At 46.5% G+C, this 19,049-nt stretch overlaps 1 protein-coding gene across 3 annotated transcripts in view; it reads right to left on the bottom strand.

The window, feature by feature from the left end:
• The window catches only part of SUSD5 (sushi domain containing 5), an 81,490-nt gene that overhangs the window by 22,183 nt on the left and 40,258 nt on the right, over positions 1-19,049 (bottom strand). For 2 of the 3 annotated variants that reach the window (XM_047875667.1, XM_047875666.1), the window contains 3 exons: positions 18,668-18,845; positions 14,033-14,151; positions 454-642 (listed from right to left, as the gene is read on the bottom strand). In XM_047875667.1, coding sequence (XP_047731623.1) covers positions 454-642; positions 14,033-14,111 — 268 coding nt within the window. In that variant the 5' untranslated portion in view covers positions 14,112-14,151; positions 18,668-18,845. The remainder of the gene's footprint in view (positions 1-453; positions 643-14,032; positions 14,152-18,667; positions 18,846-19,049) is intronic. The other variant, XM_047875668.1, reaches the window with a different exon arrangement.

Raw genomic sequence — 19,049 nt, 5'->3', positions numbered from 1 at the left:
AGGCTGTGGACCCGCCCCGGTGGATGAGCCCCGGGCCCCACAAGAGTCACGAGCTCCTATCACAACCCTTAGCCAAGCCCTCAAGGTCCCCACAAAGGTTAAGCCCAGTCGCGAGACCCCCCACACTCGTGGAAGCCCAGCTTGCATCCTGCGTTCATGACCTCCCTCCGGTCCGGGTTACAATCAGGGCTCCTCTTTACCACAAGCACCCGTTACTTGGTTCGGCACGTTGATCAGATTTCCAGGGAAATAAGTTAGAAAGTTAACCTAAGGTCAAGTGCAGGCGTGGGCAGGTCCAGAACTCGGCGGGGGGGTGGGGAGGTCTGAAAGCCTCTTTCAAAGGTATCTTTGTGGAGAAGAGGCCACCCCAAGCTGCCAGCAGAAGGGGTGAGGCCCTGCTCACGGTGTGTGGGCGCCCGGAGGGGGCCCAGCCCGGGGGGCGGGGGGCCTTACCTTTCCCGCAGGCCTGCACCAGGCCGTACCACTCCCCGCAGCTGTTACACAGCAAGGTGAAGGCCGATCCGCGGCGGCCGGTGGCGGGGCCCGGGGCACACACGTACAGCAGCTCATCCCCGGTCTCCAAGCCCGTGCGGCCCTGCAGGACGGTGTGTGGGAACGAGGGCGGGTCTCCACACGGCTTGTCTGAAGAAAAGGAGGCAGCAGTCAGCCTTCCCCAACCACCAGGAGAAAACAAACCTGAAGGAACAAACAGCTCTCCCCCTCCCGGGTGCTGCCTGCACCCTGAACTGGGGTCACAGGGCCCACTTCGCCTTCACCCTGGCGCCCCCAGAGCCTGGCCGGATGCCTGGCACCAATGGGGCACCTGGGTGGCTCGGTCGGGTAAGCGTCTGGCTCTAGGCTTCAGCCCAGGTCACGAGCTCACGGTTCAGGGGTTCGAGACCCACGTGGGGCCCTGTGCGGACAGTGTGGAGCCAGCTTGGGGTTCTCTCTCTCCCTCTCTCTCTCTCTGCCCCTCTCCGGCTCCCCCCACTCTTGCGTTCGCATGTGTGCTCACTCTCTCTCACATGCGTGCGCGCGCTCTCTCTCTCAAAATTAAATAAACTTAAAAACACTTGAGTGAATAAATGTGCTACAAAGTGCTACAACTTTGTATCTTGAAATTGCCAGGCAACATGACCCACTAATGTCTCCTCGCAGGGAAGACCCAGAAGCGAAGGTCTAGCAGCAAAGCTCCTTTCCGTCTCACTAACGAAAGCGAACAGATAGATACTCTTGGTCCAAAAGCTAAAAGGCTACAGACCAGACGGTACAGCCGAAGGTGCCCCTCCCTTCCCCCAGCCTCTGATGGCGACCCCGTCACCAGCTTGGTGTATGCAAAGAAGCACAGATATAGGTATGGATACATACCAACATACGTACACGTGTCTGTAGACACAGATAGGTATAGTTTTGTGTGTGGTTTTAACCTAAGTTTCTAGCATATGTATTACCGATAGCTGTTTTTTTGGAGCAGTTTTAGGTTTACAGCAAAGTACAGTGGAAAGTACAGAGGGTTCCTATGTGTCCCCCGAGCCCGTACAGGCACAGTGTCCCCTATTATCCACATCTGACACCACGGGGGGCACACTTGTTACAAACTCTGAACCCACACTGTCATGCCACTTTCACTGGAAGTCCACAGTTTACATTCCGGTCCCCTCTGGGGAGGAGCCCCACGCTTCACTCTAAAGATGAAGAAGAGCCCCCCCTCCCCCATTCCCTGGAACCTCTTCCAGGGCTTTGCCCTCAGGCTGGTCCCGAGAGTCACTTTTGGGGAATGAGGCCCAGGTTTCCTTTTAAACCCTTGTTCTAAATGTCCTCTGAGAATGTTTTTACTGGTGCATTTTTTTTTTTTTTTTTTTTTTTTTACTGGAAATGAGCCTGTTAGCCATGAATGTAGGCTGGTTTGTATTAAAACTTGCAAATTGCTTATGAAAAACCCAAGACTTCAGCCAGCGACGGAGCACTGAAGGTGAGAAGAGGAGGATCCAAGCTTTCCTGCCTCTGCATCAGTGGGAGCCCTGGGGTCCGGCTCATGTGAGACCCTTGGGTTCAGAGGTCTGTGGGACAGATCCCAACATGGAGTCCGATTGTGTGGAATGAACTCTTAGCTGAAGGAAGAGGTTAAGGGTTACAGAGCTGGGGCTTGAAACACGGGTCAGACTCCACCCTCGAGGTGGGCAGGGCCACTCCTGGTGCGATCCGAAGCCCCTCACCTACCCGGTCCTCTCACGTAGGGACAGACACAATAAATTCCCTTCAAAGTACACAAAATAACTTCGTGTTCCCACTAAGATTTCTGGCTTCAAATTTCCCACCATTAAGTACGAGGTTATCTGTAGGGTTTTCATAGATATTCTTTATACAGTTGAAGATGTTCTCCTCTGTTCCTAGTTTGCTAAATCGTATCTTGAAAGGGTTTTGATTTTGTCAAATGCTTTTCTGCATCTATCAATACGATCATGTGCGTTTTCTTCTTTAGCTCGTTGATGTCATGGGTTATATTAATTGATTTTTGAATGTTGCACCAGTCTCGCGTACCTGGAATGAATCCCACTTGGTTATGGTGTATAATTCTTTCTTATAGGTTGTTAGATTCAAATTGCCTACGTTTTGTGGAGGATTTTTGCATTTATGTTCATTAGCTATTGGTCTGTGGATTTACCTTCTTGTCATGACTCTGTCTCATTTTGGTAATAGGGTAATGCTGATCTCATAGAATCTGTTAGAAAGCATTCGCTCTGCTTCTAACTTCTGGAAGAGGTTGTCTTAGTAATTGGTATTATTTCTTCCTTAAATGTTTGGTAGAATCTTCTGCGAACTCATCTGGGTCTGGTGCTCTCTGTTTGGTGAGGTTATTAATTATTGGTTCAACTTCTTTCCTTACGTGCAGGGCTGTAAACTAGAAGCCTATTTTTTCCCTAACGTTTTAGAGCTCTTTCCACATTAGCACTTTAAGTTACCCCAATCTTTTGAAAGGCTATACCATAGCAAATTATTTAATCATTACAGACATTTTGATTCCAACTTTTCAGTGTTTTCAAAAAAATTTTAAGTTTATTTATTTGTTTGTTTGTTTGTTTGTTTATTTATTTAGAGAAGCAAGGCAGGGGAAGGGAGAGAGGAAGAGAGAGAATCCCAAGCAGGCTCTGCACTGTCAGTGTGGAGCCCAACCTGGGGCTCAAACCCACAAACCATGAGATCATGACCTGAGCCGAAACCAAGAGTTGGACGCTTCACCTACTGAGCCACCCAGGCGCCCCTCACGTTTTCAAAAACAATGCTACAAAATGACCAGCTCATTTCGGCACATGTTTTATTAGGATAAACTTCTAGAAGCGGAATTGCTGTGTCCAAGGGATGTGGTGATGCTTGTTTTTCGTGTTCAAAGAAGGGAAATAATTTTTAATTTGAATTTCTTCTAGTTTTATGTTGGAAAGGAAAGCCTTTCAGTCAAACTACCTAAGAAGCATATTGCTTAAAGGAAGACATGCTAAAAAAAAAGAAAAAGATGAAAACAGAAAACAGGACTTGTGCCTGAAGCCACCCCAATTAGCCCGTCAGCTTGTAATTTTGGTAGCACTTTCTCAAAGAGAGTCGTGGCCATGCATGTTCTTTCACACAGGAGGTTTTGAATGAAAAATGGGGTGGTTGGACTTCGGGAAGCTGGCGCAGAGCACTGCACTTGAACCCAAATTGCCTTGACTGTGAAGCCCGGGAGCTCAAGTGTTTGCTTCACGGGTGGGGCAAGGAGGCCATCTGAAACTTGCCACAAACCCAGGGGTCCCCCCAGCCGAGCAGAGAAGCGGCATCCCTGGGTTCACTGGGTCTGAGCAGGGCATCCTGGGAAGAACGGACCAAGCCTCAGTCAAGCAGGCGGGCCCGAATGCCAGCTAGCAGCTCAGGGGCCATAGCCTCCCTCGCTCTCTCCACCATCCTCGGCCGGCCAGGACTCGTGCTGGACGTGCCAACCTTCTCTCCTCTTCCCAGGATCTAGTCCTGGAAACCGGAGGCTCTTGGTCCAACGCTCACTATCAAAGGACCGGTAAATCCCATCGGTCTCACACGGTGCTATCTGTGGGACACGACGCCAACTCCTTGGAAGGAAAATCCAGGGGCAGAGTCACTGTTCCGAGAGTCGACAAAGGGGCGCTTCAGGCCAAATTCACAGCCTGCCAGATTCGTGGGATCTTCTCCCTCAGAGTTAATTTGCAGAACGGCACAGGCTGGAATCTGGCTCGGGAAAACCGCCATCGTGCTGCTGAGGGTCTGCATACACACACCGTGTATTTCTGAATTTCCCGCAAATGCTCAAGACAGGAAACACACGGCTTCTTGGTGGTGTAGTTTCAGAAACTCCAGGACAACAGTTCCGTGCGCTAACACAACCAAGCACATGTCAAAAGCACCACCCGCGTCCAGGCACAACTCGAATCGTTTCTTTTCATTAGCCTTCCCATCTTGAACCTCCCGAGGGAGCTCGGGGAAGCAGCTGGCTATATACCCGGGTCCTCTTCTCTTCAGGGAAACTTCCATTTGGGCAGCCTTTATTTCTACTTCTCCATTATTCCGCAGGTAGGGACTGCGGTTGGTGGATTTTTCAGACCCTCAAGCTGGATTTCAGCAATTGCAACATAAAGGGCAATTTCTATTAGTTTCCCTTCCAAGAAAAGAGATTTTATAGAAGATCTTGTCTATAAAATCGTATTATAAAATAAACAAGTCATTTGCCAAACACGGCTTGTGAAAACCAGTTTCCACAGGTTTAGAACTCATATAAAACTTGATGCTTCTCTTTTGCGAAACTTGAAGCCTACAGACCCTCATTATTACTTTGCAAAACCAAAATGTAGAAATTCTGATACAAATGCTCAGCCTTTCCTCCTTCCTTTTGGTGTTTCTAAGCTACGTGAGGCAGCTGTCTTCGGGGCTAACCTACCCCGTTCCGTCCCACCCTACTCACCCCATACACAACCAGCGCTGCCCTCCCCATTCTGTCCAATTTTGTTCTTAGTCCCCAAGCTCTTCAAACTTGAACATGACCAGAATCATCTGAAGGCTGGTAGTGCGCGCGCGCACACACACACACACACACTCTCTCTCTCTCTCACATGCACACACACACACTCTCTCTCTCTCTCTCTCTCTCACATGCACGCGCGCGCACACACACACACACACACACACACACACTACTCTGAGTTTCTAACTCGGCAGAAGGTCGTGGTTAGGGCCCAAGAATTTGCATTTGTTACAGGTTCCCAGGTGATGTTAGTACTATTTGGTCCAGGGACCGTTCTTGGAGAACTACTGCTCTAGATAAAAACCTACCCCCCAAAACGGGCTAAACTAATATATGGCGATGGGAATCAGAACAGAGATTGCCTTGGCTCTGCTGGGATGAGGACAGGCAGAGGAGTTTTGGAAAAGGGCTCCAGGGAACTTTCTGGGGTAAAGGAAATGTTCTGTATCACAACTGGGTGTTGGTTACACAGTTGTATACATTTGTCAAAACTCATCAAACTTAAGATCTGTGCATTTTGCTGATATAAATCATACCTCCATGAAATAAGCCAATTTAAAAAATACCTCCCCTCCAGAAAGTCTGTAATTTATTCAGCATGAGGTATAAATGGGTGAAAGTTACTTACAACCTCTCCCAAGGGAAACTGCGTTTGACAAGGATCTGTGCCTTTTAGGGGAGTGGTTTCCAATTTGCAGACTTTCTACCCTAGAAGTATTATAGTATTTGCAAGGTGTGGGAAAGCTCATACACAGTTAAATCCTGTGTCAATCAATAAATTTAAATCAATTACTGTCACATGGAATCTACAAGAAACCAGTTCCGGAGTTTCCCCTCCTAAAAATAATTTTCAAAATTTCTAGAATGAGATGATATCATGTCTGGCATTTGTTTTAAAATATCTCAATGGGGGGCGCCTGGGTGGCTCAGTCGGTTGAGCGTCCGACTTCGGCTCAGGTCATGATGTCACAGTCCATGAGTTTGAGCCCTGGGTCAGGCTCTGTGCTGACAGCTCGGAGCCTGGAGCCTGCTTCAGATTCTGTGTCTCCCTCTATCTCTGCCCTTCCCCTGCTCATGCTCTGTCTCTCTCTGTCTCAAAGATAAATAAAAACATTAAAAAAAATTAAAAAAAAATTTAAAATATCTCAATGGGAGAAAAACACTGGAGAAAATAGATGAAATCAAGTTGGCAAAATATTGCCTACTGAAGCTGGGTGATGGGCACATGGGGATTGGTGATACTATTCTTCCTGTTTTTGCTTGTTTGAAAGTTTTCATGATAAAAAATTTAAAAATTATCCATATGGGTATTTCTTATACAAGCCAGAAAACCTAAAAAAATCACAGGGAAAAAATGCCACGGGAAAAATTAAAATTCTCTTTGAATTTCACCAATGATAACCATTGTTAACATGGGTTTTGTTTTCAGTTTTGCACACACACAGTATCTTGCCACACTGTGATATAACTGTTTTGTTCTGTAGCTTATTCATTTAACATTATATTGTGGTATTTTCCCTATCAACAGATAATTGAATCATTGGAATTTACTTGTAAATGACTATGTATTAATCCATTTGTAATGGATTTATCAGAGTGGACTCCCCTACTGTTAAACATTAACTTTGTTTCCAATTTTCCCTACTAAGTAATTAGTATCTTTGTAACATACTTTTGTACGTATCCAAGCTCATTCCTTAGAATAAAATGTTCAAAGCAGAACTGATGGATGAAATGGTGTATGAATTTTTTGAAAGGGCATACACATTTTTAAAGCTTCTGACAGGTTATGCCAAGTTGAATATGAGTGTTTTAAGAATCTACACCCCTCAGTGGTGTATAATCTTGCCTGTTTGTCCTCAGCACCCTGGGGACTATCATTTTCATAAACTTGGACAATTTCATGAACCAAAAAAGTGATTTCTTATACAAACATGCATATGTTTAAATTGGTAAAAAGAGTTGAATATTTATTGACCAACTGTATTTCTTAAAAGTATTTCTGTATTTCGGTCTTTACCTTATCAACCTACAAGAGATTTCCTTACATCAGTACAACAATGCATTGTCTCACCTTCCCAAATTCTTAACCAATCACTTAGCACTAACTATCAAATGCTCCACCCATCCTTGTCCCACTGATCTGAAGTCTCACCATCCACTACGTACTGATATACTCCCACTATATACTAACACTTAAGCACATTGGGTCTGTCTGGGTACTTCCAGCCTTCTGCTTTCGAGGATTTATCTACTGTGCCCTCTACAGTGCCAAATGATTTTGCTTACTGTAGCTTTAAAATGCATTTTGATATCTGAGCCTTTCTCATTATTTGAGGAATGGAAATACGTGAGTGAGACGGGAGGCTAAAATACAACGGAGGCAGGTGTGAGTTTAGGGCAGGCCGTTGTAAGCCGGGTAGGAAGTCTGGAATTTGTCCAGTGGGGAAAGGGGGACAGTTAAAGAGTTTAGAGCAGGAAAGAACACAATCCCCGTGGCACTTTAGGAGGAGCACAGTTGCAGGGTAGAGAACGGATTGAGGAAACCATCTGAAAACTAAAAGGCGCCGTGAGGAGGCCATTTGAGACGTCCAGGGGAGCAGGACAGGGGCCGACGTGACGTGCAGATGGCAAGAGCCAGGTGAATCCGGGAGATGCTGAGAAGGGAGGTTTTGGAGAACTTGTAACAGAAAAGTTGTGGGAGTAACGGGGAGGATGGGGCAAGGGAGAGGGCTAGGAGGTTAAAGGACATGAGCACAGTGCAGGACTGGTGGCGCTCGAGGTGCTAAAAGAAGCATCTGTAAGTTGCTGCGTGTGTGGAATCTGAGGCTTAGGGAGACCCCAAAGGAGGATTCGGATGAAAACTGAAGCCAGTGCGGAGTGAGGGGAGATGAGGGCCCAGGTGAGAGTCCCAGGAGGTGAGCAGACAATGAAGAGTTCATACAGGTCACACCGCTGCGGCCAGGCAGATACGCAGGAAACCCAAAGGAAGTCAGAGGAAAACGTGTTTCAAGGACGAAGGCATGACCCAGTACTTAAGGCTGCAGAGAGCAAGCAAAATGCACCACGGTCGTCCACAGGGAAGCCTCCAGTAGCCTTGGTGAGAGCGCTTGCACTCACGTGGTGGGACGGAAGCCAGAAAGCAGTGGACAGAGGGATGAAGAAACGATGGGAGGTGAGATCATAGAGACGGTGAATATAGAGGAAATTTAGGGCCACGAAGGGGAGGAGAGAGAGAAAATGGCAGCTAAAGAGAGCTGTTCAATGAGTGTATGAATTATTTTCTGAGCAGTTTCGTTTGCTCTGACTCCCGAAAGTAACGCCCTCTCTTCTGAAATGTTGACACCTTTCACTTGTATCATAATTCCTCTCTGTTTGCTTGCTGATTCCAACTGACCAGTGGTGTGCTGGTAAACACTAACAACAGGCTCCTGGTTGGGGGTGGGGGGGTGGGGATTGTCTCTGCCAGGAGGCTGACCCTGTCTGATGCAGCACGCAGTAGACAAGGTCTCGGTGCAATTTCTGACACAGTTCCCGAGAAATCGTGGTTATAAAAGGAGCCTGAAATAATTAAAGATAGGCAGAGGGATATATGTATGAGGATGCTCAATCGTGGTATTATTTATTACAACGAAAACCACACAACTACCAAAACGTCTGAGAACAGGAGAATGTCTAATTTAGGGTACATTCATAATAGGCTGTTGTAATAGCCGTTAAAAAATCATCCTTTGGAGCATATTCAGTGTCATGGGAAGATGTACATTACGGAGTGAAAAAGACAGAATGCAAACCTATATATGGTCCATAGGATCCCAAATTGGTGAACTAAATAAAAAATGCAGGGTAAAAAGATCTGTCTGACGATGAAGTACTTCTCTCAAGGCAGACTTGTCGTGAATGATTTTCATTTTCTTTTTTTAATTTTTTCAAAGTTTATTTTTGAGACAGAGACAGAGTGTGAGCAGGAGAGGGGCAGAGAGAGAGGGAGAGACAGAACTCGAAGCAGGATCTAGGCTCTGAGCTGTCAGCACAGAGCCCGATGTGGGGCTCGAACCCACAAACTACCCTAGGACCCAGCAATAGCACTGCTAGGAATTTACCCAGGGGGTACAGGAGTGCTGATGCAGAGGGGCACTTGCACCCCAATGTTTATAGCAGCACTTTCAACAATAGCCAAATTATGGAAAGAGCCTCAATGTCCATCAGTTGACGAATGGATAAAGACGATGTGGTTTATATATACAATAGAATACTACTTGGCCAAGAGAAAGAATGAAATCTGGCCTTTTGCAGCAACGTGGGTGGAACTGGAGGGCTTTATGCTAAGTGAAATAAGTCAGTCAGAGGAGGACAGATATCATATGTCTGCACTCATATGTGGATCTTGAGACACTTAACAGAAGACCATGGGGGAGGGGAAGGGGGAAAATAGTTACAGACAGGGAGGGAGGCAAACCACAAGAGACTCTTGAATACGGAGAACAATCTGATGGTTGCAGGGGGTGGGGGGAGAGGGGAAAGTGGGTGATGGGCACTGAGGAGGGCACCCGTTGGGATGAGCACCGGGTGTTGTATGGAAGCCAATTTGACAATAAATCATGTTAACAAAAAGAGAGAACCGTCTACTCTCAAAAATTCCTTACTGCTCTTAAAGAGGTGAGCATCCAGCTCCCTCCTCGATGACATAAAGGAAGGGAAGAACCCCTTCTCTGTTTTCAGGGGAAACACAGGCAATTGTCCAGGAGGCAGAGGAAGCAGTGTGCAGTGCTGAGCAGGTAAGGCGGCTGGTAGGAAGAAGCAGCCCGGCCAGGGGGGAGACAGAGGCATACCTTTCATGGAGCCTTGGGGGTGCACCAGGGAGGGGGCGAGAAGAGACGTGACGCCTGCAGACGTCAGGCCCTCGACCCCACAGACGAGCCGCCAAGAGAAGCAAAGCCAGAGAACCCGCGCGGAGGCCGCTTATGCCATCGGCATCCAGCTGGTTAAAAATAACTTCACTTATTAGTTTAAGTGAGATCACCAGAGGGCTGGAAACTCACTGTCAGTGAAACAAAAATACTGGAAGGCAAATAAGAAAAGTCTACATTCATGATGAGCTTTATTTCAAAAAAGAAACCCAGGAAGGAAGCTGCCAGGATATTCCACAGGCTCTGTTTTCCTTCTGAGCTCTTTAGGAGGCCCACGTCTGCCATTTTCGGAGTGAACACGCTCCGTTGTTCCCATCTTGCCAAAGAGAAGTGGGAGCACAGAGTTAAGTGCCGTGAAGCATCGTCAGGGAAAAGGCAACCTCAGGAGGGGATACTGTCCTGCTGCCTGTGCTGAACCACACCTCACCTCCACCACCACAGGAGCCGCAAGGACGCCCGTTCCCCTCGGCTTCTGCTAAGGCGTTACACCTTCAGCACACAGGTTTCCCTTGTTGACTGCGCTGTCAACAAAGGCTCCACTGAGGAAAAGTAACGGCTCCACTGAGTAGGGCGAGGGCTGCATGGGAGTGGTTTCAAGGCCCAAAAGGATGAAAGGAGGCTCTGAACAGGGACGGCGCTCTCTCCGAGTGACTCTGGCAGAATCCATCCTCCTTTTCTAGAATATTCAAGAGAGAGCAGCCCTCCATCCCTAACACCCCCTCAGCATGCAGTCCTCAGTCCCCTTCATGGCCCACCCGAAGCCTCCTCATAAATCAGGCCTGTAGGACCAAGACTCCAGTCTCCCCCACATGAGGCTATCCCTCTCGACCTGGAGGTGAGGGGAGGCCAGGCCAGGCTCAGGCAAAGTGTTCTGGGAGGCAGGACTCTGGAGCACTAAAGAGCCACACACAGTTCTCCCTCTACTAAAATGACACCGCCCTTCACATAGGCTGACAGCCATCACCAATTGGCTTCCCATGTTGGTTCCCACGATTCAGAGTGTTTTTTGTTTTTCCTGTTGTTGTTATTGCTGTTGTTTTTTGGAGAACTTCGTAGACCATTTTTTTGTTGTTGGAAATTTTTTATTTTTACATAGTTTAACGTTCCAGAAATATTTTAAGTATCAGGATTTCCACAAAGCTGTTTATCCAGGGGGGCACGGCACGGATGGCTCAGTCAGTTAAACATCCACGTGCGACTCTTCACTTGGGCTCAGGTCACGATCTTACGGCTGGTGAGATCGAGACCCGTGTTGTGCTCGGTGCTGAAAGCACAGAGCCTGCTTGGGATTCTCTCTTCCTCTCTCTGTCTCTGTCCCTCCCCTGCTCTCACTTGCTCTCTCTCGAAATAAACATTTAAAAAAACAAAACCCAAAAAACCCATTTATCTGGATTTACCAAGGTGTTTTCATTTCACCCATTTGCTTTATCATTTCCCCCTCTCTAGATAGATAAATAGATACATGATAAATATAGGTATCTATTTATACAGAGACAAACATATGTATGTTTGTGTATATATATCTATATATGTATGTATATCTGTATCTGTAATTCTTTCCTGAACCACTTGAGAGTATGTTGTAGATATGATGTCTCTTCATCCCTAAAACCTTGGTACACATTTCAAGAACAGGGATATTCTCTTATACAACTGCAGTACAGTTACTAAACGATTATCTAATTCCTAATCCAGATTCAGATGTTATCAATTATAGCTATTTCCTTCTGGTCCAGGATACAGCCCAGGCTCACAAATTATATTTTGCATTTTGTCATCAAGTCTTTTTAGCCTATTTTAATCTAGAACAGTTGCTTTGCCTTGCTCCTCTGAGACATTTTTAAAGGCATTTTGTAGACTGTTTCTCAGTTTGAGTTTGGCTAATGTTTCTTCATGATTAGAGTCAAACTATGCCTTTTTGGCAGGAATACCCCTGAATTGAAGTTGTGCTCCTCTGAGTGCGGTATATCAGAAGGCACATTGCATTGGTTTGGCAAAAACTCAGTAATTCTGGAGTTGCTATCACGGCTTTGAGCTTGGTGCCCTACGGGATGTGAATCGATGTTTCCAAACTCTGGCTTCACGCACTACACTTGCATAGACACAACCTGTCTGAAGGCCTGTGAGGCGGGAAGCCCAGGCTACCCTGTTGGATGATGATGAACAATGGTTCAGTGGCCCCTGGTGCCCTAGCCAACAGCCACCAACTCCCAGAAGCAAGGCCACCTAACCAGCCACTGACTGTAGACTCCTGAATGAGCCCAGCTGAGCCCAGCAGCAAAACACAAACCGCCGGTCCAAAAAAGGCGGTGAACTCAATAAATAGTTGTTTAACGCCACCACATTGTGGGGTGTTATGGTACGTAGCGAAAGCTAACTGACACCCCTTGTTATCAGGGAAAGAAAAGACTCAGAAGCCCCACATATTCACCGAAGGAAGAAAGTCATGCTCTCTTTCTTCTGGCTCTGTTCTGTCTCTCTCAGGGATCTGAGCTTTTGCCTGCGTTTGGGATTCAAAGGATCATTCTAATTTACTTAGGTGATTTTGAAAAACCATGGGTATTGTTCTCCCCAAGCCCTGCAGAGCAAGGCCACATCATTCACTAGCTCGACTGGGCAGATACTAGGAGACTCTCCCAACACACTCTTCCATAGCAATTAGCAAATGAAGAAACCCTTCTGGAGGAAGAGCCCATAGAGGCAGAGAAACCTGTCACTGATAAGCATCTAACGGGCACCAGCCAGCGCCTTGGGGTTCCCCTGGCTCTCTGACTTCCCAACTCCTCTGACCCCTTCCTCCGAGATTAGGATTGGTGCCTCTAGAATGCAGCCTGAGGGTTTGTATTTCTAACAGGTCCATTTGGTATTTCTCATCATCAGAGCGGTTTGGGACACTCTGCATTAGGAAAGCAGCTCTTGGGGCGCCTGGGTGGCTCAGTCGGTTAAGTGTCCGACTTTGGCTCAGGTTCTCACAGTTTGTGGGTCCGAGCCCCGCATCAGGCTCTGTTCTGACAGCTCAGCCCGGAGCCTGCTTTGGATTCTGCATCTCCCTCTCTCTCTGTTCCTCCCCTGCTCTCACTCTCTCTCTCTTTCTCTCAAAAATAAAGTTTAAAAAAAAATTAAAAAAAAAAAAAAAGGAAACAGCTCTCAAGCTGGACGATGTGTTAAAATCCCTGAAGAGCTTTAAAGAACCCGAATGCCCAGAACATTTATATCTGAATGTCTAGGGCTGGTACCCAGGAATCAGTACCTCTTAAAACCTCCCAGATGAGGCCAATGTGCAGCCAAGCACCACGCATGCTGATTTCCAGCACTGACGAGCAAGCAGCTGTCTTTTGCCCCGTTTGCACGTACACCCCCCTCTCAACAGCACGTGTTTCTGATAATGAAGGTGTACTGATTTCAGTGCACATGAGATGCTACCCTGGAGACTCTGCTGTGGTTTTCTCACTGCTCAGCCGATTTACCAGAGGGAAGCAGAATTGTCCATCCTAGGAGCAGTTTCCTAAATCCTGTAAATTTCCTTTTGGGGAAAAAATGATTTTTTTTTTCTCTTTAGTGTGCTGTCCACAGCGAAGACAGACCGAAGGACAAGCTGTATCAGCAACTGTAGCAGATGCTGCAGGGGTCTGCCCCGCATCACCTAGATGCCTTGATCATTTCCATGGTGGTTCCTGGTGGGCACTTTTGCATCTTTGCTGGAGGGTGGCACTCAGGCTACTGGAACCCTTTGCCAGCACACATTGTAAACCAGAAGAGCCTGGGGATTTACATCTCCCTGAAGCAGCCCTTATCCAATAACTGACAGGTGCAGTGGTGTGGATACCCCTGCCTTCTCACCCCTGATCACGGCAACTGGTGACCTTCACTGTCTCCTGAGACCTCCCGTAGGATCGAGCCAAAGTTACCCGTCACCTCACCGCCACTGTGGACTTTGCTGAGTGTGGCACCCCTGCTTTCTCTGCCCACTGCCCCACCGCCCTACTGGCTTTTCTTTGGAAGCCTTTCTCGTCGCAAGGTCTGCTTCCGGAGAATGCAGCCTCGGATGGCAACCACCATGCACACCCTCCAGAACCTTTACAAGGGTTTTGGCACTGACCTTCATCCTTCATACAGAGGGCATTGGACCTGCCACCAGGAACCGGGTTGCTTTCAATTCTCACGTCCACGGCTCTCATGATTTGCTGCTCACCCCTCCCCTTGCTGCACACGGTTGTCCTGAAACACACAAAGAAGACTGTGTCAGGGGGACTAAGAACGGGAAAGAACAATTCTTTTCTGCTGTCGGTTCGGAATCAGCAGACATTTTTCTGATTTAGGATCTTTGGCTGAAAGCATCCGTAGGGAAATACTCTCCCCAAACACATGTCTACGGTCAGGAAGACACAGGTGACACTTCAGTGAGGCCAAAGGTACCAATTCAAGTTTCAGAGGAAGGAGCTCATTGATCTTTTCTAGTGTATGGTTTTGTTTTGTTTTGTTTTATTTCACAAAATGCTGCTTTTTTTTTATTAGTTCCTTTCTTTGGGAGGGGGTTTTTCTGTTCCTTTCCAGATTTCTTAAGACGGATCGTAACTTAGTTTATAAACCTTTAGCCTTTCCTCTTCTCTAACACAAGCGTTTAAATGCTTTACATGTTCCTCTGGGTACAGCTTTAGTAGCATCTTACAAGTTTGAGTATGTTATCGTTTTAATATCATTCAGTTCTACATACATGCTACTTAACAAACCATAATTTATCTTTGCCCCATGATATATTTAGGGGTATCTTTGATAAACAACAAGTAGTAGAATTTTTTTTTAATCTTTGTTTTCTAAATGAAGCGCCCCATCTATTTTAATCTAATTTAATCACTGTGATCTCTGTGATTTGTGAATTGAAACCTGCCATCTTTCTATTCGTTCTGCGCATTCTTTCTTCCTCTCTTTTCTTTCTCCTATTTTGGTTGTTTGAATTCTTTTTTTTTTTTTTTTTTTTTTGGCATTCCCTTTTTCTGTATGGGTCTGTAAGTTATATGTCCTTTTACTATCCTCTTAGTGGTTACACTGGAGATTATGTATTCCTCCTTGACTTTTTAATATTACTTGCACCCTCTTCTCCAACAATACAACTTAAAAATACTTAAAATATTATGTGTTGGGGCACCTGGGTGGCTCAGTTAGTTAAACATCTGACGTTGGCTCGGGTCGTGATCTTGCAGTTCATGATTTCGAGCCCCACATCCGGCTCTGTGCTGACAGCTCAGAGCCTGGAGCCTGCTTCGGATTCTGTACCTCCCTCTCTCTCTGCCCCTCCACTGTTCCACTGCTCATGTTGTTTCCCTCTCTCTCTCTCTTAAAAATAAACATAAAAAACTAAAATACTATATATTAACATACTTAAAACACTTCCTGACTTATATGCCACTTAGTGTTTAGTACTATTATTCTTGCTTTATATAATTACACAATTTCAATTTACCCCTATGTTTACTCTTTCTATTGCTTTTTTGAATCTCCAGGCTTCCACCTGTAACTACTGTCCTCTTGCCTGAATATTAGCCTCTAGGGTTTCTTTTAGTGCGGGTCTGACATAATGAATTTTTTCACTTTTTGTCTGTCTGAAAATGTCTTTATTTTACTTTTATTCCTGGAAGATATGTTCACTGGGTATAAAATTCTAGGTTGGCAACAATTTTCTTTTAGCACTTTGAAAGTATCATTCAACTGTTTTGGGGCTTTCATTGTCCATTTATTGTCGCTCCTTGGAAGGTACCCCTTCTTATTACTACTTTTAATATTTTTCCTTCGTATTATTACATTCTTATCAGTTTCACCATGATGTGTCAAGTTGTGAATTTATTTGTCCCACTCATGTTTTGAAGGGTTTCTTGAATCTGTGCCTGGATGTTTTTCCTCAGTTGTAGATAAGTATTTTCTTAAGTTTTAGATAATTGCTTTTGTTCCTTCTTTCAAAATTCCAATTACATATTTCTTTGCCTCTTACCCTTTCTTCTGTATTTTTCATCCTTTTTTCTTCTTCTTTTTTTTTTTTTTCCTTCTGAATACTTCCTGAAATATCTTCCGGTTCACTAATTTTCTCTTTGGGTTTTTTTTTTTTTTTTAATCAGCTATTAGATCCATCCACTATGCTCTTAATTTTAGTTACTGTATGTTTCACTTCTGGAGCTTCCACTTGGTTACTGTCATAGTTTTAGTCTTTTGTCAAAATTCTCCTTGTGTCTTCTGTATCTTTGAACATTTGAAAAGTTATTTTAAAGTCTGCATCTACCAATGCTAATATCTAGAGCTTCTATTTGCTATCTTTTTTCTGGTTGCCTTGTCTCCTTATGTAACTGGTTAGGTTATATTATGTGGCAGGGTGCCCGGGTGGCTTAGTCAGTTAAGTGTCTGACTTCGGCTCAGATCAGCATCTCACGGTTTACGAGTTCGAGCCCTGTGTCGGGCTCTGTGCTGACGGCTCAGAGCCTGGAGCCTGCTTCAGATTCTGTGTCTCCCTCTCTCTCTGCCCCTCCTCCGCTCACATCTGTGTCTCTCTCTGTCTCAAAAATAAATAAACATTAAAAAAAATTTTTTTTAATGTTATATTGTGTGGCAAATCCTATTTTTCCTAAAATTGTTTGTGGAAATACATTGCCTAGGATAATGTCATCCTTCTAGAGAGGATGTTTAAAATCAGTTCCACTAGCTATATGGAACACCGGAGCTCCAGTATCATCTCAAGCCACACTCATGGCTCCAGAAGCTTTTAAGCCACGCTGCAGTTCCCGTGAGGGCCTGCATACTTCTTCCGGTTTACTCTTACTCCTGGGGTACAGCCCTGGAATGTCCCAGCCCAAAGCAAACGACTCCACAGGACCTGCCTACACAAAACCTGAATTCCAATCTCTGTCCCAGTCCTATGAAGCTATGTAAATTGCCGCTCGGTTTTGTTCAGTCATCCTTTATGGAATGAGCAAAGGCTTCCAGGAGGCGAGTGGCCCCCAATTTTGGATTCACCACTTTAGGGCTCCATCTCCCTCTGGGTTTATGTGTATAGTCAACTGAAATCCATGGAGACACAGATCACATGAACTGTACGTTTATTATGCCATCAATTGTAAGACGTGCCATACATTTAATAACTGGCCTTCAGGGTGGAGGGGGGATGGCTGAAATGTATGTATTGATGATCAGATACTTCTGGGTTCCAGAAACATCAAAATAGTTGTATTTTTAATACGTCGTGTTGTAAATCTATCAAGGAAGTATGTTTGTTACAAAGAAATATCATCTAAGCAATGTAGAGATCTACTAATATGTCCTAACACCATACCGCAAACCCAGAGAGGACAGACCTTTCCAAAGACCCACTCCTGATCTGTAAAGCCTGGGAGACCCAAGCCTGGCTTCAAACTGGCTCTTCGGAGTTCCTAAACACCCTGGTTATCTGATGTAATGACAGCAACAACGTTATGAAAAATATCCACACTTAACTACACTGTGGAAATATGCGTGCACAGGACCTATTTGTCTGTCCAGAACCCGGATGTAAAATGTAAGGCAGAGACAGCCACGGTTCCAGATTCACTGAAAAGCTTTGGGGGTAGCCTTAGCGGTCTTCTTTGTTCAACTGCTGCTTCACGTGTGGCCCAATTGGAAATGTAAGTCAGCCCGGTTGTGTGTGTTGTCTGTGGCCATCTGCCAGCCCGTCCTCAAGGTTATTATCAACCAAAGTAGTTGCTGGAGCCCGCTCCGCTCGTTCACATTCCTGTGGCATGAAGGAGACAGGAATGGCCCCTGCCTTTTCTGAGTATGACTAAAGAAGCAGTGACCAGAACTGATGGGAAGTTTTCTCCCGGCTGGCCACAAGAATCATTTCTCCGCAAGGATTCCTTTGGTCAGGAACTGAAGGCCCGAGGGGAATGGCTTGCCTCCGATCTGTGATGTCTAGGGCCTGAGCTGGGAAGACCCAGAAGCTGGCAAGAACTCAACAGCTGGGGGACAAGAATCACGGAGAGACACCTTCACTGGCATCTCTGGCGGTCGATGCTGGCTATGGACCGGGACCCCGGTTGGGGCTATCGGTGAGGGCGCCTCTGTGGGGCATCTCCCTGGGGCCTGGACTTCCTCACAGCATGGCCCTCTCAGGATAGGCAGACGTCTCACATGACACGTCAAAAGTGAGTGGCCCAGGAATCTGGGCATGGATTTTTCCGACCTAACCTCAGGAGTCACATGGTAGCACTCTTGCTGTATCCTATTGGTCCAGGCCATTCTATGCTGTGCCCAATTTAAAGGGAGAGGACACAGACCCGGCTCTCCATGGGAGTAACACGAAAGAACTCGTTCCCATCCTCCTCTTCGCAGGTATGTAGACGAACCCCCACAGGGAAAGAAGAGATCAAAGGTATACACCAAACAGTTAACAGCCATTACCTCTGAGGCGGGGAAGAAGACAGAAACTCACTTTGTACTTTACACATGTCTGTATTACTTGAACTTTTCACAAGCATGTACTGGTTTCGTGACTTAGAAAGAAACTCGGCACAACAAAGTCAGGGGGGAATACGGTGACAGAACTCCAGAAACGTGCTTTTATTTGAGAACTGAAAACAAGAATGTGCCCGAAGCCACTGCCCGCTGGCCTTGGCCCATCCTGGCACCTCAAAACGGTGACGAGCCCCCACAGGAGCCCTGGCGGGGGAGCGGGGGTGCGAGGGAAGGAGAGCTCTCCCCAGCGTGCCTGACTCACCCCAGGGTGCCATCTGCCAACCAGCCCGTGGTGCACACCGCAAAGGCACAGTCCTGGACCACCCTCCGCAGCTCGTCTGCAGACACCAGGTGCGCACCCCTGCTCCTGCAGGAAAGCCGGGCCGCCTCCAGCTCCAGGCCGCGCGAGCCGTTCTCAGATTCCAGCACAAACAGCTTCCCTGTGTGGGGACAGGCACGAACACGGGCTTACCCCAGCATCCACGGGGTTGAACCTCAGCACACTCAGCCCCTGGCAGACATGGGTCGCATCTGTGGTTTCCTGCTGGCCGCGAGTCCCCAGCGAGCAGCGACCCCCCCACTGTACTCGTCCCGGGACGAGGTGACGACACTTACTTTGGTCCTTTTACCTGTCTTACGCTCCT

This window comes from Prionailurus viverrinus, chromosome C2 (assembly GCF_022837055.1).
Source record: "Prionailurus viverrinus isolate Anna chromosome C2, UM_Priviv_1.0, whole genome shotgun sequence".
NCBI classification, from domain to species: Eukaryota; Metazoa; Chordata; class Mammalia; order Carnivora; family Felidae; genus Prionailurus; species Prionailurus viverrinus.
The sequence above is the reverse complement of the archived record's forward strand: the minus strand, read 5'-3'. Positions and strand labels throughout refer to the sequence as shown.